Source organism: Prionailurus viverrinus, chromosome C1 (genome assembly GCF_022837055.1).
Source record: "Prionailurus viverrinus isolate Anna chromosome C1, UM_Priviv_1.0, whole genome shotgun sequence".
NCBI classification, from domain to species: domain Eukaryota; kingdom Metazoa; phylum Chordata; class Mammalia; order Carnivora; family Felidae; genus Prionailurus; species Prionailurus viverrinus.
In genome coordinates, this window is record NC_062568.1 from 189,073,939 (window position 1) to 189,101,498 (window position 27,560).

Here is a 27,560-nt window from a genome sequence, read left to right on the forward strand (position 1 = left end):
TTCATCCATAATCTTTGCATCATTTGGGTCCCAGATACCTCAGATTTCCTAGCACAGAGACCCCAGGGGAAATATCAAAGCAGACATGTGGAGATGGCCAGCAGACCGAGGAGCCACCTGTTATGGACAAAAGGCAACGCCTCATGAGCTCGTACATCCACTCATGTATGAAGAACCACGGAGAACAGTGAAAGGAAGATACCAGTCCAGCATAAAGGGTATGAGATCATGTGCCCCAATCCTCCCCCACAGCCTCAATGTGTACCCCTGATTTACACCCCCTTTCCTCCATGCTTTGAGTTCAACAAGGAAAATGCCAGAAGAATCCAAAAGTTTTATTTTTTCTTTGTTTAATCAGAATAATTTATTAATTCATCAGGCCACTGCATCCCAAAATAGGATTTGACCAGCTTTAAAAGATGTACATAACACCACCAAAAAAAACCAGAAGATAGTAAAAGATAAGGAAGTGAAAACAAAGCCAGACAAAATGAAGTCAGGGATCGATGCACAAATTGCTAACCAAAAGGGCCTGCTCAGTTTTTGGAACTGGATCTTGAACCTCTGAGCCTCCTGGTGGCCAAAATTTATCGCATTTTCATTTCACAGTCACTAAGATCAATCACCAATGTCTAGTTTTCATAAGAAATTAGTTGCTCAAGGGAAGTCCCTGGAGAAAATGCCCAGGATGTGCCGGAAGGGCTTAGCGTGACCTCCAGCCCGGCTTGCCTCACCTCCTCTGTTTCTGGGAAACTTCAGGACTGGGGTTGGGTCAGGGGCTGCATATATGATCGTGAACAAGCTTTTCCTTGTCGGCTGCTGTCTATAGGGGTATTCTCCTGCCCTGCCCACCCCCCTACCCGGTGAAGTTGGAGTGAGGGTCTCAAAGCAGCTCCTCACCATCACCAGGACATGCCCTTGACCCTCATACTCATCTCCATTGCCTCTAACTTTGCAGAAGCTTCTCCGTGGTCTGTGGACGCCCCAAAGAACTGAGGCCAGGCCATGTTCTACACTGAAGAAAGAAGGGGAGTCCTTTCCCCCAGGTGTTATATTTGTCACTTGGCACCACAGTAGGGCTCCCTGAGCCCCGGTGACTCCCAAGAGATTCCAGTGCCAGTGGCTCGGTCACTGCTGCCCGAGGCTCCTCTCCTGCTTGGGCTCACATGAATCTGTAAGGCTGATCCAGAACCAGCCTTAGAGGCACATTGTGTTTCCTTTTTCTCCCTTCCTCACCCTCTAGGCGCCACAGTTATGGAGTCTTTTCCAACAATGAAAATGTGAAAAATAAATGTGACTTCAGAAAGTACTACGTAATAGCAGACAGGATCAGAATGGTTCCCATATCAAGGGAATCCCTCACCGCACCCTCATTAGAAACGTGATGTCTGTGTGGACCCTTATTCTACCTGTTCACTGTGTGTAGGTAAAATTGTTCAACTGGATCCTGCCTTGCCCGTTCTGACGCTCTTGACTCAGCTAAGTGGCTCTTAGAACAAAGCGGCTCTCAGCCTTGAGAAGCGGGGAGCCTGAGCCACACTGAGAAGAGGGGCCTCTTCCTCCGGGCAGCACAGGGCAGGGTCACCGGGCGCAGACTCCTCCCAGGGTTCTGACAGGGACCGGGTGGGAAGTGCACCAGAGGGCAGTGAGGTCCCCAGCGTGGGGCGGGGAAGTAGAGGGAGGTGGAGATAGTTCCAGATTTGCCTCTAGTCAGAGTGACGGAAAAGATGGCGCTAAAGACATGGTAGTGGTAATGGTGGTGTCGGGAGAGACAGCAGCAGGAGCCGTGGGAAGCAGCGGCTGCCCCCCTGGACTCCGGCACAACTTGAACCCCTCTCCTGCCAGGCCTTCCCTGACCTCGCGCTACATGTAGCAAGAGCCTCCAGTCGCAGCCTGGGCAGGGGCTCAACACTGGTGTCTGCTGCTCAGAGAGGACACTAAGGAGCATCGGAAGGAGAGGTGGCATCAAGACTGAGAGAAGGGGATGCTTCACCACATTCATTCTGACCGTAGGCTCCCCTGGGAAGACTGCCCGCGGTGCTGGGGAACCACGGCCCACTGGAAAATGCCCTTAGGAGGGAGAGCGTGTCTGGGGCCCTGAGTCTGTAGGAGTCTGACTGTGTGTGCCTCACCGGCGTTGTGTGAAGGAGGCTGCTTTGTGGGCCAGTGTGTACGTAATGTGCATGCCGAATGGATGGGCCCAGGCTGAAGATGGCTGCAGGGGTCACAGTGCGTGGGGGGGGGGGGGGGAGGGAGGGGCACGGGTGGCTGGAGAGGCCCCGGAGTCACTCAGGTAGGACTGGCAGGGAGGAGACCGGGCTCCTAAGAGGAGAGCCCAGGGCAGAAGACAGATCTGGAAGTCCCGGGCACGTACACACTGGGAAGCCAATGCCATCCGCAGCAGCCCCAGGACGGAAGTTCAGACAGCAGCCTGTGGCTTCGCACCACACCCGCACCCACTCAGTACTTCAAAGCTCTGCACCCCCGTCCCCAAAGGGGGTTACCCTTCTCCACAAAGTGACTAAACACAAACTTCTTTTTGCAGCCTGGAGGCAGGGAGCTATCCCCGACCAGGGGTGCAGGAATGGGATAAAGCAGGGAGAACCCAGGGCACCCATAGGTCCTGACCGCTGCATTCTTCAGCATGTGAGGACCCGACTGCCTCACGCTCCTTCTCGCAGGATGAAATTGTGCCACGCAGCTGGGCTGCAGGACAGCATTCAGTGCCCTCTCAGTGGGAGCACACCACCTCCTCCCACCTCCCCCCTGATCAGCCATGGCATGGCCATCAGAAACACGCTTCCGCCAACAGGGAAAGGCCCAGGGAGGCAAAACTAGAGGCCCAAGTTCCTGTAAGGCTTAACGTTCAGTTCAGCCAAGTCTAACTTGAGCAGGACTGACTCCCTGAGGAAAGGGAAATTCTTAAACCCCATTTCCTTCCCCAAAGCAGTATCTCATGGGGAGAAACATCACTGTGGTTACAGGTCTTCCCTGTCTCAACCCCCTGTATCTCTCACCCATATTGTTGCAAAGATAGAAATCCACAGCAAGTGCTTTAATAATAGCTCAGCCTTGCTCAAAGCATTGCCGGTTCAGACCATCCCAGGCCCTCTGCTCTTTAGGGATTCTCGGTTTCCCTATTTGCTAAAAGGAGAATTCATAAAGGAATTTTAGTAGGAAATGTGGTCCACAAAGTGCTTTGGGATCCTCACACCTGAGTTACCTGCCCTAATGCAGAAGGGGATTCAGGAGAATGGTCAGGAACACCTTAGGCTCCAGAGACAGATCTGGTTAAAGCCTGCCTCTGCCATTTTCAGATGCGCCACCAGGCAAGTTACTTGGCTTTCCCAAGCCTCGGCTCTCTCCTCTGGGAAATGGGGACACTATTAGTACCTATCTCCCGGCACCGCTGTGAGGAGGAGATGAGATGATGTGCACAAAGTGCTTAGCACGGAGCCTGCCAGAGTAAATGCTCGATAAATACCAGCTACTTTTGCTATTGTTAATAATTTATCAAGGACATCATTGAGGTTCCTCCTCTCTGCTGAGGTCATGGCGGTCTGCTTTAAGCCACTGATTCCCAATTATGCCCTCTCTCGCCAGTCTTAAAGCTCTCCTGTACGGATACACCCCAACCGAAATCCGCCACGTGAGAATTTGCTGATGTGTGCCAACAGAACATCTGTACCTGTGGACAGTGTGAAGGCACAGCGAGGTTTGGACTCACTGCTCAGGACCCCTGATGTACCTCTAAACTCCTACATGACCAGTTTGGCTCAAACACTGATCAAGTCCTCACGTGACAGCAAATATAAGGAGGGCCTGAGGGTTGCACAGGGTTTTTTTACAGGAGAAAAACAAATTACACTTAAGAAAAGTGCCTTCAAATCCAGACCCTTAGCATCTGTAATTCACTTCCAAATAACCTGGATTAGGCCAAGATAACTTGCCTGGGTATACACCAAGCTTAAGAATTCGGAAAGCTCCTAGCACACATCTTACGCTCTGGGGAGATTTCAATATGCGTTTATCTCTTTGCCGTGACGGGGGGCGGGGGGGCCTCCTACGATGCTTTTCCTCCTGCGTGGGTTCTCCGGTGGGCGCTGAAGTGGGAGCTATTGTTGAAGTCTTTGCCACACTCTGTGCACTTGTAGGGCTTCTCCCCAGTGTGGATTCTCTGGTGAATAATGAGACTGGAGCTCTGGTTAAAACATTTCCCACACTCTCTGCACTTGTAAGGCTTCTCTCCCGTGTGAATCCGCTGGTGAGTAATGAGGTTGGAACGGTCACGAAAGAACTTGCCACACTCCAGGCATTTGTAGGGTTTCTCTCCCGTGTGCACTCTCTGGTGCGTGATGAGCTTGGAGCGCTCACTGAAGCCCTTCCCACAGTCCACACACGTGTATGGCTTCTCCCCCGTGTGGGTTCGCTGGTGGTTAGCCAGCGTGGAGCTCTTACTGAAGTTCTTCCCACATTCAGCACATTCATACGGCTTCTCTCCCGTATGGATCCTTTGGTGACTAATGAGGGCAGAGCTCTTAGAGAAGGTTCTTCCACATTCAGGACACGGATACAGCTTTTCCCCTGAGCTGCTGCCGTGCAGGCCAGAATTCAAGTTCTTGCTGGCACTCTGAGGTTGTTCAAGAGATGTCTCTTCCGTAGAGTTCCTCCAGGGAGCACTGAAGGATGGGCTTTGGCCAAAGGTTTCCCCTGCCTCGCAGCAATGATCAGGATTGCCTCCCACGTGGATTCTCTGATGTTTCAGGAGGTTGGAGCTCTGGTTGAAGCTTTTCCAACATTGCCCACATTTATAGGGCTTTTCCCCTGTGTGGATTCTCTGGTGGGTGACAAGATTGGAGTGATCGCTAAAGCTTTTCCCACACTCAAGGCACCTGTAGGGCTTCTCTCCTGTGTGGATTCTCTGATGGGTATTGAGGTTGGAGCGATCGCTAAAGCCTTTCCCACATTCAGGGCATTTGTAAGGCTTCTCGCCTGTGTGGATCCGCTGGTGGGCAATGAAGTGCGAGCTCCGACTGAAGCTTTTCACACACGTGTCACACTTGTAGGGCTTCTCTTCCAGGTACAGGCCTTGATGGTCGATGAGTTTTTCTAAGTCCTCTTCAGAAGAACATTCTTCCCACTGCTCCTGGGGGGGATTTCCCCACTGCCCTTCACCTCCACCTTCATTTTCACTGTCTTGCCCCCAGTCATGAGGGTGGCAAACATCCTTTCCAGTACATTTTGATAAGGCTCCAGGCAAATCCTCAAAAATATCTTGCTCTGAAATCTGGTCTTCGTCCTTATGCCTCATCTCAAAACCTGAAAACACACAGAAATGCAGTTTTCTTCGTTCATTAGTTAATATCTACTTATATATCTTATCTTGTGTCTTACAAATTTAGCTACGATGATATCTTATATTTTCTTTTTTTTTTTTTTTTTATGTTTATTTTTGAGAGAAAGAGACTGTGTGAGCAGGGAGAGGGGCAGAGAGAGAGAGAGAGAGAGAGAGACACAGAATCTGAAGCAGGCTCCAGGCTCTGAGCTGTCAGCACAGAGCCCGATGTGGGGCTCGAACTCACAGACTATGAGATCATGACCTGAGCTGAAGTCGGATGCTTAACCGACAGAGCCCCCAGGCACCCCATGTATCTTATATTTTCTATCTCACATCTTATGATGTGACTAACGTGAAACTGCTCAAGTTCTGGTGCATATATAAATGTGTGACCTGCAAAGCAGAGAACAGAGCCTGGAACATGGTGACCCTGCCAAGGGAGCCATGAGGCCCAGGCCACACACACAATCAGCTAGTCAGTCTCTCTGGCCAACTTCCCCATCCCTCTACTCAATAAGGAACACCTCCCTCTCCTAGTACATTCCATATAGCCTCTTATCTTGTGAAACTGAATAAACTCTATAATTTACCAAAAAATCCCAGTAAAATCAAGACCTGACTACTTCTCTCATTTGGGCAATTACACTAAGCAAATCACAAATGCTTTTCCTGGTCAATTCCACCCACTCTTGTAGTTCAGAGGCAAATGATAATGATCCGGCCCCCTTAATCTCTCATGCCTGTGGATTTGGTGGACATCAAATTACTCCAGGCTTACCAGTGTCTGGGGTGTCTGGACACAGGGTGGGAGATTTGAGGCCAACTTCATCTGCCATCTCATCCCAGGCCTCCTGGTCGTCAGCCTCAGTACTGCTCTGCCCAGACCTAGAGAGACTCGCTGCCTCCCTGAGGGTTCCCATGGCTCTGACCGCAGTCCGTGCCCTCATCAGTGAGTCCAGCTCCTCATAGAAGGGGCAGGTCCCTGGTGGGTGGCTGCTCTTGGCTTTCCGGTAGCTTCGAAGGAGGTTTTTGAATCTGTACCGACATTGCTCCAGTGTCCGCAGGAAGCCCTGTGCACACAGCCGCTCTGCAATGGCCCGGTAAACCTGGCTGTTCTGGTGGCACGTGCGAAGCTTTTCAGAGAATGGGGACTCACTGAGAATGGTCAGGAAGGCCTTGGTCTCCTCGTAGCCCCAGTGCACACCTGCTGTCGGGAGTGAAGAGTTCAGAACTGTGAGGCATAATGAGACTAGCCCAGGTCATCAGGGATCAGGGGCCCCCGTTCCAATACATGCCTAGAACACAGGCAACGGAGAAATTTCCCAGGCACCTGGGGCACCAGCAAAGAATATTCCCTTGCTTCTGAGGGGTGCGCCAGAGCCTCCCACCCCCACCCAATTCTAAGACTTTCCATTAACTCTTGAGCCTTAGTTGAAAAAGATATAGGTGGCCATATTATACCAGGTGACCCCACTTCTGGCTTCAGTTGACTGGTGTGGGGAAAGGCCTGTAATTGGGATCTAAGAGACTTTCTCTATATCCATTCGATACATATCCTCTAGTTTTATTTTATGAACTTTCTTCTGAACAAACAAGGGAACTGAGAGTCCCTAGACAGAAACGTAACTCAAATAATGTTACAAGAGCATCCAACTAAGGATGCCCTTTCCTCTTTTTGGAGGAATGAACAGGAAGTGTTCTGTTCTCAGTCCCTTGGCAGGTAAATGATGCAGCCTGGGGAGGCAGCATCGTGGAGAGGAAAACTACATAAAGATGGAGGCAGGGGGGCGCCTGGGTGGCGCAGTCGGTTGAGCGTCCGACTTCAGCCAGGTCACGATCTCGCGGTCCGTGAGTTCGAGCCCCGCGTCGGGCTCTGGGCTGATGGTTCGGAGCCTGGAGCCTGTTTCCGATTCTGTGTCTCCCTCTCTCTCTGCCCCTCCCCCGTTCATGCTCTGTCTCTCTCTGTCCCAAAAATAAATAAACGTTAAAAAAAAAAAAAAAAAAAAAAATTAAAAAAAAAAGATGGAGGCAGGAACTCTGGGCTCTGATCCTGACTCTGCCCCTACCTCACTGTGTAACTTTACATAAGACATTCCATCTCTTGGGCTTCAGTGTTTTTCCACTTTTACAATGACTGGGTGTTTCTCAAACATCACTTGTTCAACTATATACTGTTGTGATTTCTGTTATATATTAAAAACTTCACTCAGTATCTTTCCTTACCTAAATTTACCGTAAAATCACAAGTTGATGTTCTCATGCACATTAAACTTAAAAGTACACTCGTGTGGAGCACCTGGGTGGCTCGGTCGGTTAGGCGTCCGACACTTGGTTTTGGCTCAGGTCATAATCTCATGGTTTCGTGGGTTTGAGCCCCACATCAGGCTCTGTGCTGGTGGCGTGGAGCCTGCTTGGGATTCTCTCTCTCTCACTCTCTCTGCCCCTACCCCAGTCACACTGTCTCTGTCCCTCTCAAAAAAATAAACATTAAAAACTTAAAAAAAAAAAGGAACACTTGTGTAACACTATGACCATCCATACTCCTAGTGACACACTTTGGCAAATATAGTTGATGGGTTTGAACTGCACAGATTCATTTATACAACAGATTTTTTTATATATATAATACAGTAGTGTAAATGTATTTTCTTATGATTTTAACAACACCTTTTCTCTAGCTTGCTTTACTGTAAGAATATACATATAATACATATAATATATAAATACGTGTTATTTATACTATCGGTAAGGCTTCTGGTCCATAGTATGCTACCAATGGTCAAGTTTGTCAGGAGTCAAAAGTTGAATGTGCATCGATCAAACGAGCAGAGATCAGTACTCTAGCCCTGCATTGTTCAAGGGTCAACTAATACTGAATTAGCTCTTTAAGGTCCCTTAAGTTTTTAAAAGTTTGCTTCTATAACTAAGAAAACTCATTCTAGGAAATTGATCATAGAAGGAAAGAGTAGGAGTTTGAGGACAATCTAAGGAACTTAACACCAGTGGCATCAATCTGGACTTGCGATCCGGTCTGTGCCCTGAACTCAGGGAGCAGAGGTTTGGCTGGTAGGAGAGTTGGAGTCAGGATCCACTAAACCCCCTTGTTCTTACCAATACGACTCTGGAACAGAGCTGGGCCCCCTGGAATCCTGGGCTCCTGGACAGACTCATCAGTGGCCAGGTCATCACCATTACAATCTTCTGCTGTCTCTTCAGGCTCCCAGCCCCCTTCCTCCTGTTCATCCATCTCTGCATCACTGTCCCCCAGCCTGGGGAGCACCACAGCCTCTCCTGGGCCATCGGTGGCTCTGATGGCCGTCCGCGCCCTCACCAGGGCCTCCAGCTCCTCATAGAAGGGGCAGGTCCCTGGTGGGTGGCTGCTCTTGGCTTTCCGGTAGTTCCGCAGGAGGTTTTTGACTCTGTAGCGACACTGCTCCAGTGTCCGCAGGAAGCCCCTTGCCCTCAGCCGCTCTGCAATGGCCCGGTAAACCTGGCGGTTCTGGTGACAAGTCCGGAGCTTTTCAGAGAAAGGAGACTCACTCAAAATTGCCAGAAAAGTCTTGGTCTCCTCATAGCCCCAGTGCACACCTGACACCTTCATGTCCTCCGTGTCCCATTGGTGTTGTTCCTCCCAGGCCCTGGAATCTCTCCAGGCCGATGCCTGGGCTGGTTTTGTTTGCTCATTATCCAAGGTGTAATCTGCAGTGTTCCTCTTTCCAGAATTGATAAAGCTCGGACGCCAAAATCCTGGTCCTTGCTCTCGCTGGCAGTTGATACCTGGTTTGGAAACTGGAGCCCCTAATAGAAAGAAAGAAAAGAAAAGATTAAGTACAAATGACACATTGAGCAGAGTGCTCGTCCAAACTGCCCCTGGAATGGAGCACTGCCCTGCACGCAGCTATTCAGACATTCCCATGCCAATTCCCAACATTAATTGACCAGTTTGCTCTGTTCATTTGCTTTCTTTGTCGTTGCTACGAAACATATCACACAAAGAGTGAGTGTTACTGGTCCACAGATGGGCACGTAGCCTAAACTAGCCCAAGCAGAATGAATTTAATGGCTGGAGGAAAGGTTTCCCTCTCTCTCACTCATTCAGTGTGTGTGTGTGTGTGTGTGTGTGTGTGTGTGTGTGTGTGTAAGAGACAGGGACAGAGACAGAGAGAGTCTCTCTCACTAGGAAACTTGTGAGCCCAACTGCCATTGGCATGTATCTTTTGATTATGACACATGATAACTTTAGTGCAAAGCTGACACTGAGGACGGCAGAGGAGAGAAAAAGAACCTAGGGTCTGCCGTGACACTGCGGAACCACTTTGTACTGTGATTGGAGCATGTCCTCCTTCAACGTCCAAAAACATGAGAAAATATATTTTCTTATTTTTTAAAACACTTTGCAATGTCTAAAGAAAGGACTGCTGTCCCAACAGCTCCCAGCCCTAACAAAACAGCCTTATCACAATCCCAGACTTTAGCCTCTACTACAAAGCTAAAATCATCAAGACAGCATGGTATTAGCATAAAAACAGACACATAGACCAATGGAATAGAATAAGAGACTCCAGAACTGGACCCACAAAAGTATGGCCAACTAATCTTTGACAAAGCAGGAAAGAATATCCAATGGAAAAAAGTCTCTTTAACAAATGGTGTCAGGAGAACTGGACAGCAACATGCAGAAGAATGAAACTAGACCACTTTCTTACACCATTCACAAAAATGAAGGACCTGAATGTGAGACAAGAAAGCATCAAAACCCTAGAGGAGAAAGCAGGGAAAAACCTCTCTGACCTCAGCCACAGCAATTTCTTACTTGACACATCTCCAAAGGCAAGGGAATTAAAAGCAAAAATGAACTATTGGGACCTCATGAAGATAAAAAGCTTCTGCACTGCAAAGGAAACAATCAACAAAACTAAAAGGCAACCGACAGAATGGGAAAAGATATTTGCAAATGATGTATCAGACAAAGGGCTAGTATCCAAAATCTATAAAGAACTCACCAAACTCCAAACCCGAAAAACAAATAACCCAGTGAAGAAATGGGCAGAAAACATGAATAGACACTTCTCTAAAGAAGACATCCAGATGGCCAACAGGCACATGAAAAGATGCTCAACATCACTCCTCATCAGGGAAATACAAATCAAAACCCACTGAGATATCACCTCACGCCAGTCAGAGTGGCTAAAATAAATGAACCAGGATACTATAGATGCTGGAGAGGATGTGGAGAAACGGGAAACCTCTTACACTGTTGGTGGGAATGCAAACTGATGCAGCCGCTCTGGAAAACAGTGTAGAGGTTCCTCAAAAAATTAAAAATAGATCTACCCTATGACCCAGCAATAGCACTACTAGGAATTTACCCAAGGGATATAGGAGTGCTGATGCTTAGGGGCACTTATACCCCAATGTTTACAGCAGCACTTTCAGCAATGGCTAAACTATGGAAAGAGCCTAAATGTCCATCAACTGATGAATGGATAAAGAAAATGTGGTTTATATACACAATGGAATACTACTTGGCAATGAGAAAGAATGAAATTTGGCCATTTGTAGCAACATGGATGGAACTGGAGGGTGTTATGCTAAATGAAATAAGGCATATAGAGAAAGACAGATACCGTATGTTTTCACTCTTATGTGGATCCTGAGAAACTTAACAGAAGACTATGGGGGAGGGGAAAGAAAAAATAAAAGAGAGGGAGGGAGCCAAACCATAAGAGACTCTTAAAAACTGAAAATAAACTGGGGCACCTGGGTGGCTCAGTCAGTTCGGCGTCTGACTTTGGCTCAGGTCATGATCTCACGGTCCATGGGTTTGAGCCCCGTGACGGGCTCTGTGCTGACAGCTCAGAGCCTGGAGCCTGCTTCAGATTCTGTGTCTCCCTCTCTCTCTGCCCCTCCCCCGCTCCAGCTCTGTCTCTCAAAAATAAACAAACATTAAAAAAATTTTTTTTTTAAAAACTGAAAATAAACTGAAGGTTGATGGGGGGCGGGAGGGAGGAGAAAGTGGGTGATGGGTATTGAGGAGGACACCTGTTGGGATGGGCACTGGGTGTTGTATGGAAACCAATTTGACAATAAATTTCATATTTAAAAAAAAAACAGGAAGCCTTTCATTAAAATAAATATTCCAGGTCAGGTGCCTGGGTGGCTCAGTCAGTTAAGCATCTGACTTCGGCTCAGGTCATGACCTCACGGTTTGTGAGTTCGAGCCCCACATCAGGCTCCATGCTGACAGCTCACAGCCCAGAGCCTGCTTCAGATTCTGTGTCTCCCTCTCTCTCTGTCCCTCCCCTGCTTGTTCGTTCTCTCTCTCTCTCTCTCTCTCTCTCTCTCTCTCTTTCAAAAATAAATAAACATTTAAAAAATTTGTAATAAATAAATATTCGAGGAAAACTAGATGAAAAAGAGTTGAGAGCTAAAAGAAACTTAAGGATTACCCAGTTCAACACTTCCCAAAGTTTGTTCTGCTGAACACTATCTTCCCAAGATATCATGGTTTATGTAAAAAAGGAGTTATGCTGTCAGGCAAGGCGCCCACAAGCTTCCCATGTCTCCCCTCACCGACAGGAGGCGGGCCTATCACTGTCTCTTCCACTTTATCCCTCTCTCACGTCTAACCCATCATTCTGACCCAAGCTCCGCAGGGAAACGGTTCGTGTTTGTTTGGCTCCCGTGGAGATGCACTTACGAAAACAGGAGTCGGTGCTGGCCGTGTGGGTTTTTTTATTTTATTTTTTTTTTTAATTTTTTTTTTCAATGTTTATTTATTTTTGGGACAGAGAGAGACAGAGCATGAACGGGGGAGGGGCAGAGAGAGAGGGAGACACAGAATCGGAAACAGGCTCCAGGCTCTGAGCCATCAGCCCAGAGCCTGACGCGGGGCTCGAACTCCCGGACCGCGAGATCGTGACCTGGCTGAAGTCGGACGCTTAACCGACTGCGCCACCCAGGCGCCCCATGGCCGTGTGGGTTTTTGAGCCCCGTGACGTTTACTTCTCACTGTGGTTTAGTACATCAGTCTCATGGGCTCAGCTCACTGGGGACTGCCCCTGAGAGATGGACCCTGTTTGATGCTGCCAAGACTGGATTTCTGAGACAGCCCCAGGAGCATGCTGAGTGTACTGAGGAAATGAGGAAACGACCCCCAGAGGGCAGGCCCTCGGAAGCCAGCCGCCAGCCTCTATCCGGGCAGACCCCACGCCCCATGCTCCACCCCTGCCACCAGTGCTGTGGCCACAGAGCGCATGTGTTCTTCCTGTGTCTGAAGCTCCAGACTTCGCAGAGCCCCAAGTCTTAAGGGAGTGATGAAACAGCCTCTGGGAACTGAGTGTACCAGAAACCCGACAACATCTTCTTGAGAGGGCACGGTTTCCTTACCCAGGGACACGCCATTCCCACAGCTGTCTCCTGGGGGGTCCTCGCAGAACTCCTTCTCAGCGTGTTTGCTGGGGCCCAGGGCTTCCTGTGAGATGTACAAGACAAGGACCTCAGTTGGAAATGGCCTGGCAACGCGACCAGGCCCCGGGAAAGATAACGGATGCAGGGATACCATGTGTGAGGCCAGTGTCACAAGGAGCAGCATGACCGTGGAGAGGCCAGCAGACTGGGGGCCAAGGGCAGAGGCTAATACCCCAGGACATATGTCCTTCTGCTGAGGGCAGGCCACAGAGTGAGGAGAGGGGCACAGGCGCAAGGGCACAGGAGGAGTAAGGACAGGAAGGAAGGGACAAACAGCAGCTTACCTGGGACTCAGCAGTCACCTCCCAATCTCCAACACTCCCCGTCTTTGGGAGAGTAGGGACTCGGGGAGTGAGGACAGCTGAGGAGAAGAAGAAGTCTCCTAAACCCAAGCTCTGGTTCCCAAGAAACCACCCCTCCCGGCTCCAGCTTTCCAGATGCCATGCTTGCATCAAGCTGGGACTGTCCTGGTATCCCGGGCAGATGTCCCCTTTTACTTCCATCCTAGAGCGTCTGGCTCCTAAGCTGCCTCGAGAGATGGGCCGTGTGTAAGATGCCACCTCACACTCCTATGATCACCACGTGACCCCGGCCCTGGCCTGAACTGGCTGCATGACTCAGTGGGGCGCCAACAGCGCTGGGCGCTTCCTCTCCTTGCACAGCGCTTACCTGCCTTACTTCCCAGTGTGTCCACCAGACACCAATCCACCCCCTGTCTTGAATTCTGCACATCCCTACTCCCTGTGCACCCTTCCTTACCCCCTCTACCCCTCACGTCTCCTCCCGGACATTCCCTGATTCTTGGTACTCACCACTTTCTTTCAAGGGGTGTGGCACTATCTTGGTGTCTAGATGCTCGGGAAGGTCAGGGCATGAGTTCTTCACCCACTGCTTCTGGGACTGTCCCTCAGGCCAGTGATTCACTGGCTGCAGTGGACAGTGCTGAGATTCCTGCATTGCCTTTAAGGACCCAGTCTCTTCTGCACACAAGGCCAATTCCTACACAGACAGTCAAAATTCCCAATGGTCAGTTCAGTAAGACCAATTATGGTAGGGCAGGGAATGTTCTGTGGAGTACAGCTGTGGTCCAGAGGTTAACAGACTCTTTTTAAGATCCAAAGATGACTCAAAGTATGACAGCAAAGCCATGAGACTGACATTAGTCAACAGACCAGCGCTTATACCACCAAATGAGTAATGTTTTGTTCAACACAGGGAAGCTATACAAGCATCTCAATGAGGCTGCTACTGTTCCAAACATTTTTGAATCATAAAGAGATGAGTCATGTAAAGTTTTCATGACATTAAAAACTAATCTCTAAACATCAGAAGTCGATTAATTTTTAAGTTATCAAAAAAAGATAAAAAGTTAACCAGGTATACATTAAACGACAAAAGGAAACATAAAAACAGATACACCAGTAACTGAATATAATTGCTCTAAATATTCCTGCTGAAAGGCAAGGAAAATTCAAAAAGAAAAAGGAGAGACAAACAACTACAAATGGAATTTTAAAATGCAATAAAAGTATGTGCTGCTTTAGAAAGTCTTATCTACTCTTCAAACAGAAGGAGAAGCAAAGAGAAGGCACTATAACTCGAAAGGAAAGTAGAAGTGGCTACTTAAATTCAAGGTAGAAGTTCAGGCGAACGAGTACTCAGAGATACAGGGCATGTATATAATAAAAGGGAATAACCAATTAAGAGAGGACAATACCCACTCAGCATTACCAATCATAAAGCTCATTTCTTATCTGTCATTTGGTTCCAAATTGAGAGATGGAAGAGATGTTATTTCCTGGCCCTAAAACCCCAACAATGTAACAACCTCACTGCATTATAGAAACTTAAAAAAACGTGTTTCAATTTTTTCAAAAGGTAATTTTCAATGCTCACATGGTTCAAAAACAGAAAATATGAAGGTACATTTAGTGAAAATACCCCATCCCTACCCTGTCCCTGTCCCATCTGCCCAGGGTCTTCCTTCTCCCTACCCTTCCCCACAGGTGACTACTGTTCCACATCCTTTCGGTTCTTTCTACACAAGCATCTATGAATATAGACTCTTACTTCTTCCCTATTTTACAAAAGGTAGCAATTATATACATTGCTCTGAGTCTTATTTTTGGACTCAAAATATTAACATCCACCTTCAGCAACTTAATGAGTTTGCCAAACTTCCAGAACTACAAAAAACCTTTGGCTGGTGGGAAAACTCCAATCCTCACTCAAAGAGAGGGATGTTTATCTTTAAGATATAAAGGTATGGGCCCAGAGCATAAAAATCCATTCCAAGTGAGGCCATCCACCAATGTCTTGTGTGGCTCATAGGGAGCAAACCTGTGCTTATCCGCATTCTACTGTGGTTATTTAAGGAAAAAAACAAATAAATCTCTTTGTTATAGTTACAATCTTACAATCTACAGAGCAACTGCAGGACTAGACTCCACAACAATCCTCACTCCTGGCTCTAGCTCCTCTAACTACTGCCACGCCTATGCAAAGGTTTTGATCCCGTAGATGGCAACTGTAGACAGAAAGAAGGAGATTCAAGTGACAAGGAGAAGGAAAAAACTGGTAGAATATTGGCTGGAGTCAGGATGAGTAAAGAATTCATCAAAAATGCCTGTGCACCACACAAAGCCTGCACATGGATGTTTATAGCAGTTCTACCCATAATTGCCAAAACTTGGAAGCATCCAAGATATCCTTCAGTAGGTAATAAACTGCAGTACATCTAGACAATGGAATGTTACTCAACACTGAAAAGAAATGTGCTATCAAATCATGCAGACATATGGAGGGACTTTAAATGCATACTCCTAAGTGAAAGAAGTCATTCTGAAAAGGCTACATACATACTGTATGATTTCCGACTATATGACACTTTGGAAAAGGTGAAAGTATGAAGACAGCAAAAAGATCAATGGTTGCTAGGGGTTGGGGGAAGGGAAGGATAAATATGCGGAGCACAAAGGATTTTAGGGCAGTGAAACTATCTTGTATGAACTATAATGGTGAATACATGTTGTTATACATTTGTCAAAATCCACAGCACGTACAACACCAAGAGTGACACCTAATGTAAACTATGGGCTTTGGGTGATAAGGACGTGTCGAGGTAAGTTCATCGATCATGATCAACGTGCCACTCTGGTGGGGAATGATGTGCGTGCATGGGGACTGGAGGTACAGGAGCAACCTCTGCACTTTCTACTCAGTTTTGCTGTTAACCTAAAACTGCTCTAAAAAATAAAGTCTGTTTTTTTATTTATTTATTTATTTATTTAAAAAAATTTTTTTTTCAACGTTTATTTATTTTTGGGACAGAGAGAGACAGAGCATGAACGGGGGAGGGGCAGAGAGAGAGGGAGACACAGAATCAGAAACAGGCTCCAGGCTCCGAGCCATCAGCCCAGAGCCTGACGCGGGGCTCGAACTCACGGACCGCAAGATCGTGACCTGGCTGAAGTCGGACGCTTAACCGACTGCGCCACCCAGGCGCCCCAAGTCTGTTTTTTTAAAAAGTGCCTCTGCAGGGGCACCTGGGTGGCTCAGCTGGTTAAGCATCCAACTGTGGCTCAGGTCATGATCTCACAGTTCATAGGTTCGAGCCCTGCGTCAGGTTCTGCACCGACAGTGTGGAGCCTGCTCAAGATTTTCTCTCTGCCCCTCCCCAACTCATGCTTTCTCTCTCTCTCAAAATAAACAAATAAACTTAAAAAATATATTTTAAAAAAATGCCTATGCACCTAATGGGGAGAGGGTTGCTGCAACAGGGTGACGACAGAGTCAGCAAGCCAAAACCCACCCAAGAGCACAGCTGAGAGGTCTCTTTAAGGAAAATATCTTGGAGGTCATTTAGCCCAGCAGCACTGCCTTTTCCAGGCGGTTCTCTCTGAGGAACGGAGTTAGCATACTTCATTCCATTAGTAAGACTTGGAAAAGTCTTCCTTGCAAAAAATGTAACTGAGTCAGGTACCTTGCAATGTAAGATCACAAGCATATATGTGGGGGCAGGGGAACTCCTTTGCTACTTATCCATTTGTTTTGACATCTGTGAGCACTCAGGAGCAGGCAGAAAGTTAAAAAATAAAAATAAAAGTCACAGGAAAATAATACATAATGGAGCACATTCCATTACCTTATTATTTTTTTTTTTTTCAATTTTAGAAGCAATTCAACCTCTGCTCAGCTCACAAGGGTATAGTTTGAGAACTTCTGGTCTAGCCCAACCCTCTCATTTTACAGATAAAGAGTCATTAAGACCTTGATTTAAATCAATTCTCAATTAACTCAATTCTGGGTCTCAAGTTCATTTGTTTTTTCACTGCCACTTAAGACAGATGGTTTCTTTAAAAGAAATAATATGGGAGGGTGGGGTGGTATATTAGAATAAGGCACACTCTCTCATACTTAGTTCTATAACTTTAAATCATATGTTTTCTGTGTCTTCAATCAGTGTGTAAAAGAATCCAAAAAGCAGGGGCACGTGTGTGGCTCAGTCGATTAAGCATCCGACTTTAGATCAGGTCATGATCTCACGGTTCGTGAGTTCAAGGCCCACGTCCGGCTCTGTGCTGATGACAGTTTAGAGCTGGAGCCTGCTTCCGATTCTGGGTCTCCCTCTCTTTCTGCCCCTCCCCCATCCATTCTCTCTCTCTCTCTCTCAAAAATAAATAAGCATTAAAAAATTAAAAAGAATCCAAAAAGCAAACCCACGGACGATAAACCTTTCTTCCCCCAATCTCACATCTGTACAGAGCTTCACCTTTTATGATGTACAGAAAACCCCTGCCATTTGCAAGGGATCTTCTCAATCTATAATTTCCCCCAACAATACATCATTAAATATTACATCACAAAAATTACTGACCGTGTAACAAGGGGAAGGAACAGGGGTATGTTGAGATGGAGGTTCTGGGTGGCTGGCTCAGCCCGCAGCCAGTTCAAGTACTTGCTCTACATATGCCAGCTCCAAAAGCAGGATTCAAAAGTCGTGCCCTAGAAAAACTATAAATGATATCATGGGCCTTCAGTCTCTTGCAAATTGTTGAAACTATGAGTGTTAAATCCACGATGCTTTCACTTCCCTTATCTTGGCTCTACCACTTAAGTTATATAAATCTACACGTCACTTACCTCTGAGTCTCTGTTTACCCACTTGAAAACCAGTGACATAACAGTACCTACCTCATCGGGCAGCTGTGCTGATTAGATGAGCAATACATACAGAAAGGTTAGAACGGTGTCTGACACACAGTGAGTGCTCAAGAAATGTCAGTTACTATCTCATTTGAGCCTCATGCCTCAGAGGTATTTTAATTCCCATGGCTTGCACATGAGGCATCTGTCGTGTACAGAAAGAACAATGAATTTGGAACCTCAGGATCTGGATTTAGGCTCTGGTTCGGAGTGACTGCGCTTTGTGAGCCACCTGACTTTTTGGGCCTTAGTTTAGTGTATACAATGAGGAGGATAATGCTACTTCTGTCTACCTACCTACCTTACTGCCTTAAGCACCCAAAGAGATCACGTATGTAAAAAGGCTTTGTCACGTGTGAAACACAATACAAATCAACTGCACCGTGAATATGGTCCTGAAAGGCAGTTTAGGCAGTGGTTCTGAATGTGTCAGCCTTCAGTGTCAGCCTGCCTGAATTCACGTCCTGGCTCTACCGTCTAATGCCGTGTGACCTTGAGCCAACTACCTGTTTTTCTCTGCCTCAGTTTCCTCATTGGTAAAATCAGGATAACGGTATCCATCTCATTAAACAGGATTAGGTGGAAAGCACAGAAGACAGTGTCTGTTACACAGCAGTGCTCAATAAATATGTCAGTTGGTCGATGATAACAACAATTATTACTATTACTGTGGTTTTGGCAATGATTAATCTAGTCATAGCCCCGCCGCCTCACCCTCTGTCCCGCAGCCTGGACCTCTCGGTGCCAGTCCTCCACCAGGGCCACCGCCTCCTCACCACTCTCAGGGTGGCGCGCCTGCACCCAAGCCTGGACCTCCCTGGGTAGGATAGTCAGGAACTGCTCCAGCACCAGCAGCTCCAGGATCTGCTCTTTGAGGCGGATCTCTGGCCGCAGCCAGTGACAGCAGAGCGCCCAGAGCTGGCTGAAGGCCTCGTGGGGTCCGGCTGCATCCCTGTACCGGAACTGCCTGAAGCGCCGGCGGGAAGCCTCAGGGCCAGGGTCGAAGACCTCCTCCCCAGGTTTGCTCTCTGGTCTCCATGAGTCCCCTTCCAGCTTTACAATAAGGAGTTCTTCAGGTTCCGGTCGGGGAGAGGCCTGGGCCCGGGCTTCCAGGGCCATGGCCTGTTCCGGACACCTTGCTTCAGCTGGGCCGTCCTCGTTCAATGTCTTCCTGCATTTAAGGTGTGTACTTCCAGGGATTCCTGGGAGAGGTGATGCTCCCCAAGGCTCTGAAGGCAGAGGGACAAGGGACAACAGACAATGTGAGTAAGAGGACCCCGAACCTTCCACTGCTTTTGCACGGAGCAGGGCTGCTCAGACAGGAATAGGCACAAGCAGGAAGACAGACCACAACCTGGCCCCCAACCTGGCAGCCAGCACACGCTGGAGGAGGACAGTACAGCACGAAATCCTCTGTGATGTGCTGAACGCCATGTTCTGGCATCGAGGCCTTCACAATCTGGCCCCAGCATGCCTTCCTTCCTCTACACATGCCCAGTCTAACCCTTCCTCAAGTTGGGTTCCAAATGCCACCCCCCTCCACAGGGCCTTTCTCTCCGGACCTTCAGCTTTCCTTTAAGGGTGCTCCCCTTGCAAAACCCCTCTCACTCTACATTCCCTCTTGGCCAACCCATCCATTTGGCATTTTTCACCATCTTGAAACTGATGACTCCCAAAGCTCCAGCCAGGACCTGCCTCCAGACCCCAAATCCAATCATCTACAGGACATTTCCCACTTGACTGTCTATTAGGCACCTCAAACTCAGTGGGCCCCAAATTGAATTCATCATTTTCTCCTACAGACCCGTCCCTCTTCTGGAGCTCTCCATCCAGCCAAGGCACCACCTTCTATCAAGTTACCCATGCCAGGGGCACCTGGGTGGCTCAGTCGGTTAAGCATCCGGCTTTGGCTCAGGTCATGATTTCATGGTCTGTGAGTTCAAGCCCCATGTCGGGCTCTGTGCAGACAGCTCAGAGCCTGGAGCCTGCTTCGGATTCTGTGTGTGTGTGTGTCTCTCTCTGCCCTTCCCCTGCTCATACTCTGTCTCTGTCTCTGTCTCTCTGTCTGTCTCTCTGTCTCAAAAATAAATAAACATTTAAAAATATTAAAAAAAAAAAATTTACCCATGCCAGAAACCCAGGGATCACCTTCCTTCAACATCCCCCACATCCAATTCATCACCAAGCTGTGCCTCCTGGCCTCCTAAGCATCTAGACCCCCAATGCTGCCACCTCAGGCCAGAGAGTCGCCATGCTTTTCATTGGATCAGCCTCCTAAATCATGTCCCTGCCTTCTCTCCTCTCACCCCAACCCAGAGTTCTTCACACAACAACCAGACTAGCTCAAAATCTGACCAGGTCACTTCCTGCTGAACACCCTTGGATGACCTCCCACATCCTTCACAATCAAGTGTGAACCTTGCCCAAGTCTATACCTCATCTCTTTACCATATTCCACTGGTCAGGGCACTCCAGCCACACAGCTTGCTGCCCTTGGAACCCTCCCACATGCTGTGGACCATCTCCTTTAGGAAGTGTCCTCCCTTTCTTCACCTAGCTAGGTCTCAACTTCAATTGTACTCTTTCCAAGAAGCCCTCCCTGTGCCCTGAAACAAGATTCAATCCTTCCTATGCCACAAGCTTCCATGCCACCTACGTTTCTCTACCACAAACCTGATCATGCTCGATTATAATTATCTTACCCACTAGATCCTAAGCTGACCAGTACAGTGCTCAGCACACAGAGGCAGCGCTCGGTAAACAATCAGCTCAGTCAGACAACAGTCAGCTCATGATGGTGATGTGTCATGAAGCAAGGGTTATAACTAATCCCCTTCTGCACACACTAGATTTTTAAATGACCTTCTGGATCATGTCAGAAGGAATTCTTTCCTCCTTTCTATTTCTATCTCTGTCACACTTGCCACTTTCTATGTTGTATTAGAGGGGAGTGTATGTGTGTGGCCCCAGAGAGATTACGGCCTCACTGAGGATGAGGAACATAGTTTACCCCTTCCCTCCTCCACCCCCACAACAAGCATGATGCTACACACAGAAGGCTCTCCGAAAACACTTATTGAGTGGACAACGGGGATTGCTTCTTTGACACAAGGAAGACTCTGACAACACTTGTGCTGGGTGATCTGGAAAAATGAGCTCTTTGTGTCATTCCCAACAAATCTAGATGACATAAAAGCACCCACTCAAAGGAAACTATCAGCTCCTTCCAAATGGGAATGACACAGCCAAATTGAGAGTGGAGAGGGGCTGGTATTTAGATTTTAGGCCATCTGACTGGACTCTCCAGGAACAAGGCAAGGGTGATGAAAAATAAAGACTTGTCCTAAAGACCTCTACATACTCAGGGAGGAACTACGAACACAACTCATGACCATCTAACATCTTCCTGCTTGTCCCTCAACTACCAGGTCAATGTCACCTCATCTGTTAAGAATTCCTTAACATGCCTTTGTCATGCCCTGACCCATCCCTGCTTTCCCAGAATCGCTTCTCCAGTCCTGTATTCCCAAAGCAATTGGCACATGCCTTTACTATAAAGTGGTATCCTACACTGTTGTAGTTACCTGTCCTTACCTCTGACCATTAAATTGTATTATTAGGGCCAGGACTCTATCTTACTCATTTCTGTATCCATAATGCCTGATAAACAGCAGGGCCATTGGAAGTGTTGTTGCCTTTAATTAAAATGGTAAATCCAGGGGCGCCTGGGTGGCGCAGTCGGTTAAGCGTCCGACTTCAGCCAGGTCACGATCTCGCGGTTCGTGAGTTCGAGCCCCGCGTCGGGCTCTGGGCTGATGGCTCAGAGCCTGGAGCCTGTTTCCGATTCTGTGTCTCCCTCTCTCTCTGCCCCTCCCCCGTTCATGCTCTGTCTCTCTCTGTCCCAAAAATAAATAAACGTTGAAAAAAAAAATTTAAAAAAAAAAAAATGGTAAATCCAGTATCTCGAAAGCCTATTGGACTATGGAAAGTCCATCATTTATATTAAGCTAAAGAATTAACTTTTCATGAAATTTCTTTTTTAGTCACAGCCTTAATCACGCACTAGTCCAAAAGCATTTGTGTCACTCTCTCACACAAGGACTAATTCACCAGTCATTTACAGAGTCCCACTATGTACCTGCACTGTACTGGTATCTACACAGCCAACAGTAACTAGGAAAGACGGTTTGTACCTTCATGAAAGTTACTTTCTAATGAGCGAGACCATCAATGAGCAAGCAAAGAAGTCTGTGCTCCTGCACAGAGAGACTAACACTACAACAAAATAGGCAATTAGTAGTCCCACCAGTCCCAAAGCCAAGAGCCACAGATAATAGGTATTTTCTTCTAGGAAGACTTGAAAGTTCAAGAGTTAGTTTCAAATACAAATCTGACATTTGCAAATGACATATCAGATAAAGGGCTAGTATCCAAAATCTATTAAGAACTTATCAAACTCAATACCCAAAAAACAAATAATCCAGTGAAGAAATGGGCAAAAGACATGAACAGACACTTTTCCAAAGAAGACATCCAGATGGCTAAAGAACACATGAAAAGATGCTCAGCATCAATCATCATCAGGGAAATACAAATCAAAACCACAAGGAGATACCACCTCACACCTGTCAGAATGGCTAACATTAACAACTCAGGCAACAACAGATGTTGGCAAGGATGCGAAGAAAGAGGAACTCTTTTGTATTGCCGGTGGGAATGTAAACTGGTGCAGCCACTCTAGAAAACAGTATGGAAGTTCCTAAAAAATTAAACACAGAACTACCCTATGATCCAACAATTGCAATACTAGGTATTTATCCAAAGGATACAAAAATGCTGATTCAAAGGGGCACATGCACCCCAATGTTTATAGCAGGACTATCAACAATAGCCAAAGTGCCCAAATGTCCATCGACTGATGAATGGATAAAGAAGATGTAGTATACATATACAAAGGAATATTACTCCATGATCAAAAAGAATGAAATCTTACCATTTGCAACAACATGGATAGAACTAGAGTGGATTATGCTAAGTGAAATAAGTCAGTCAGAGAAAGACAAATATCATGATTTCACTCATATGTGGAATTCAGAAACAAAACAGATGAACATAGGGGAAGGGAAGCAAAAATAAGATAAAAACAGAGAGGTAGACAAACCATAAGAGACTCTTAAATACAGAGAACAAACTGAGGGTTGCTGGTGGGGTGTTGGATGGGGAGTATGGGCTAAATGGGTGATGGGCATTAAGGTGGGCACTTATTGAGATGAGCACTGAGTGTTATATGTAAGTAATAAATCACTGAATTCTATCTCTGAAATCATTACTACGCTATATGTTAACTTGGACATACATATATATATATATATACATATATGAAACAAATACAAATCTGAAAGCTTTTCCTGCTACTCTCTTAGATAGGAATTGCAGCCTATCCACAGAGGGAGATCAATACAGTCAGCAAATGGCAGGGTGACTTTACACAGAGCTGGGAGAAAGAAAGGACAAGGGCATCCCTCAGTCCTAAGATGACCAAGAATGTCAGGGCCACACTAGGATCAACAATCTCAAAGAGTACCCATCTCCTGAGTGCCCATGAGGTGCCAGGTCTGGTGCTATGTGCTCTACATTCACAATCTCACTGAATCCTCCTGGCAAGCAAGTCAAGCGTCATTAGTGTGGAGTTGCACTACACTGATCTCTAACTTACGTGTATTAAACTGCATGCAAACACCAGAAAGAGAAAAAAAAAAAAGCACATAATTTAAATGGTGCAGCCAGTTCTGTTCGCTATGTGTCTATTCCAGAATAAGCAGGATTTTCTTGGTCCCCAGGTTGGTCTGAATTCCCTCAAGCCTCTCTCTCCAGAGTATGAACAGAGAATGCTTCATACAGCAGCGTCCCTAAACACAAGCCAACTCTTTCATCTGACATTCAAACAAGAAAACCCAGCTGCGCTGGTTAGCTTATTGAAAGACAGCATGTTGGTTTCTAAATGGCTCCTTGCCAAAGGATTTTCAAGCTGACTGTGATTTTGGGCTAAATGAGATTTCCCAAAGTCAGAGTGCTAACTTTAGAATAGAATTCTCCTATAAAGTTGAGTCCATTATATCCTCAATTTACATATAGGGAATTGAGCTTCTGTGAAGGGACTCACTTAAGGTCACACAACTAGGAAGCAGCAGAGTTGGGACTAAGCCAAGATACGTTCTTTCCAGTCATTTTTCTTAACTGCACCACATAGATTCCTCTAGGTCTGCCAATCACCCAAACCCCTGTGAAGATGGGAGGAGAGTGGAAAGAACATTAAGGCAGGAGGGAGCTAATCAGGGTTCCAGTTCCACTCCTGCCATTATTAGCTGTGTGACCCTGGACAGGTCATGTGGACTCTGCAGCTGCCAATCAAGACTGAAGCTTACAGGAGCACCTGTGATGGCTCAGTTGGTTGAGCGTCTGACTTCAGCTCAGGTCATGATTCCACGGTTCGTGGGTTCAAGCCCCACTTCAGGCTCTGTGCTGACAAACTCAGAGCCTGGAGCTTTGGATTCTGTGTCTCCTCTCTCTGGCCCTTCCTCACTCGTGCTCTGGCTCTCTCTGTCTCTCAAAAATAAATAAATGTTAAAAAAAAAAATGTCAATAAAATAAATAAATAAAAGGCTGCAGCTTACAGCTTGACCGTACTCAGCATTTGCCCCAGATTCCCCAATTAGTATGATGAGAATAGAGCAAAGGGGCAGGAAGACTCAAGTCAGTGGCTACAAATTTAAATGGCTACAGGGGCCAGGCAATGTAAATCGGTAAATGAGTGGAGTAGGGGCTGTGACGAACTACATAGCACCAGAGAGAACACTGGCCAAGTTCCCAGGCCACCTACTTTTTTCCAAGAGAAGCTAGAACTCTGGCTTTTTAAATATTGGCAACCAACTCAAAAATCGTTTCAAATACCAGGACTAAATAGTGGATGATGATAGGCTTCTGTCATCATGGGCTGTCGTCACTTTACCACCTTTCAAGCTAAATACTCTGAAAGAGCTCTTCCACCATCTAGGACGACCTAGAAAGCGTACTGATTCCCCTAAGCAATGAGGGATAGGTATTGACTGGGTCAAGATCCCTTTACAAATACAGGGAAAAAGCTAAGGGGCCTCCTGGCTCCTGAGGTATTGAGTATGGATGTGGACTTAAAAGCCCACCCACTGAACAGTGGGATGGTAAGAGAGCTGCCCCAGTCCCATGGGAAAGGCCAAGACTGGTCTGTGACTTCCGAAGAAGAAACTAGGAGCCCCCAAACGCTAGCCAGTGTATTTGGCTGATGGTCCAGGCTACTGCTTAAACATTTAAGGGTTTAAACCAGGGAGAGCAAACAGGCTTCATGTAAAGCACCAACTTCAGTCACTGTGCTAAGGACAGAGTCGTTAGCATTGTCCATGTCAATATCTGAATCCCATGTCAACATGTGTTGCCACCAATTAGCTATGACCACCAGACACAGGAAGAAAAAGTGGTACCACACATTCTATGTATTTGCCATCCCCGGCTTAAACTCCCATTGGTATTGAATCAGCATCCAGCAAAGACAGCCCTGACAGGCACGAAAAGACTAAAGCCTCATGTCCTTGGAAATCCACTGGAAGAAGCAGTCTTTAAGACTGGCATAAAAGGGGCGCCTGGGTGGCTCAGCCGGTTGAGCCTCCAACTTCGGCTCAGGTCATCATCTCACAGCCTGTCAGTTTGAGCCCCACATCAGGCTCTGTGCCAACAGCTCAGAGCCTGGAGCCTGCTTCAGTTTCTATGTCTCCTTCTCTCTCTGCCCCTCCCCTGCTCACGCTCTGGCTCGCTCGCTCTCTCTCTCTCTTAAAATAAACAAACATAAGGGGCGCCTGGGTGGCTCAGTCGGTTAAGCGTCCGACTTCAGCTCAGGTCACGATCTCGCGGTCCATGAGTTCGAGCCCCGCGTCGGGCTCTCGGCTGATGGCTCAGAGCCTGGAGCCTGCTTCCAATTCTGTGTCTCCCTCTCTCTCTGTCCCTCCCCCCGTTCATGCTCTGTCTCTCTCTGTCTCAAAAATAAATAAACGTTAAAAAAAAATTTTTTTCAAAATAAACAAACATTAAAAAATTAAAAAAAAAAAACTGGTACAGCAAAGCTCACCCTGGATGGTCACTGTTCACACATTCATTAAGTATTTACCGATTTACATGATTTACATCAAGTATTCACTATCCTGGGCTGGGCAATGAAGAAATGGCGGTGACTCAGAAACTGTTCCTGTCCTGGATAAGCTTACAGTCTAGTGGAAGAGACCAAAAAAAAAAAAAAAAAAAGTCACGGATAATTATGATCAAAAGTGGTAAAAGAGGCCTGTGAGAACTGGGGTTGGGGGGGTGACTTAATCAGCTTAAGGTAAACTGAACAAAGTAACACTCAAGTTGGTTAGCTGGTTCTCCAAAGAATAGTTCTCTTGGCAAAGAACGGTCGGAAAAAGTGTACTCTAAGCAGAGAGAAGGGCATACATAACGGTGGAAAACCAAACAGCCTCCCCAAGAAACCAAAAAAAAAAAAAAAAAAAAACAAATAGCATGGGGTGCACAAGATTCGGCTGCAGAGGGAGTTTATGAAAAGTCTGGACTATCCGGCTAAGGTGTTTGGACTTAATTCTACAGGTGATGAGAAAGAAGGTTTTTAAGCAGAAGGCACAATCAGATTTGTGGGTTAAATAGGTGACGCTGACTACAATGTGTTTTTCCAGGCTGGGGAGGTGAAAAGATGAAAGCCTTGTGCAAAAACCCTGACCAGAAAAGGGGCAGATTCAGGCCACATAACAGAAACTGAAAGGTCTGAAGATCCCTGGACGTGGAAGAATCCAAGAGGAACCAGAGCGCTAAAGTGGACGAAGGTGCCATTCACTTCCATCGGGCAGAAGGGAAGCGGGTGCGGATTTGGGGCAGAACACGATAGCCAGTCCCACCTACTGGGTTCCAGAGGTCACAACCATTAGAGGAAGTGTAAGGGGATATCAGATTTGCTACGTCTGTCGAGGCGGGCGAGTAGAGGCTGGAACACCATTTTTAAGGTCGGGCTTCAAGCTCCGGCCTTTTTCTCTTCATCTTGCCAGGGCCCAAGAACCCTCTATCCTTCCCTCTGTGGTTTCCAGACCCTTCTAGGACTCTGCTACCTCCAGAACCTCTCTCTGTCTCCTCACCTACATACCTTTCTAGAACCGTCTTCGCTCCCAGGGCCTTCTATCTCCCTCCTCATCCCCGACCCCTCTATGACCCTTCCCATCTCCGGACGCTCCATCCTCTGGCCGCCCCTCACCCTCACCCCCCGCCCGCCAAGAAAAGCTGCTTTCTCCCCTCTCACCTTCCCTGGCCCTCTAGGACACCACCACCTCCTAAGCTTCCAGCCCAGAGCCTGAGTCTCAGCTGCCCCCGCCCCACCACCCGGACTCACCCACCGAGACACCCACTTCACAACAGGGCGGAAGTGCTCCGGGGTTCGCGCAGGGAATGCTGGGACGCGGAGTCCGATCGGTGCCACCCG

At 47.2% G+C, this 27,560-nt stretch overlaps 1 protein-coding gene across 9 annotated transcripts; it reads right to left on the minus strand.

Annotated features, from left to right (window-relative positions):
- Positions 1 to 339: 339 nt before the first annotated feature.
- On the minus strand, positions 340 to 27,560 carry ZSCAN20 (zinc finger and SCAN domain containing 20). 9 transcript variants are annotated; one of them, XM_047870012.1, is made up of 8 exons: positions 27,475 to 27,560; positions 18,728 to 19,242; positions 13,621 to 13,807; positions 13,093 to 13,169; positions 12,728 to 12,812; positions 8,450 to 9,136; positions 6,117 to 6,545; positions 340 to 5,319 (listed from the first exon to the last, which is right to left on the minus strand). In XM_047870012.1, exons 2-8 carry the CDS (start codon positions 19,130 to 19,132, stop codon positions 4,064 to 4,066), a joined length of 3,126 nt encoding a protein of 1,041 aa, XP_047725968.1. In that variant the 5' UTR covers positions 19,133 to 19,242; positions 27,475 to 27,560; the 3' UTR covers positions 340 to 4,063. The 9 variants fall into 9 exon arrangements, with proteins under 9 accessions (XP_047725968.1, XP_047725967.1, XP_047725970.1 ...); XM_047870011.1 differs by having other exon boundaries at positions 27,471 to 27,518; XM_047870014.1 differs by having other exon boundaries at positions 27,487 to 27,504.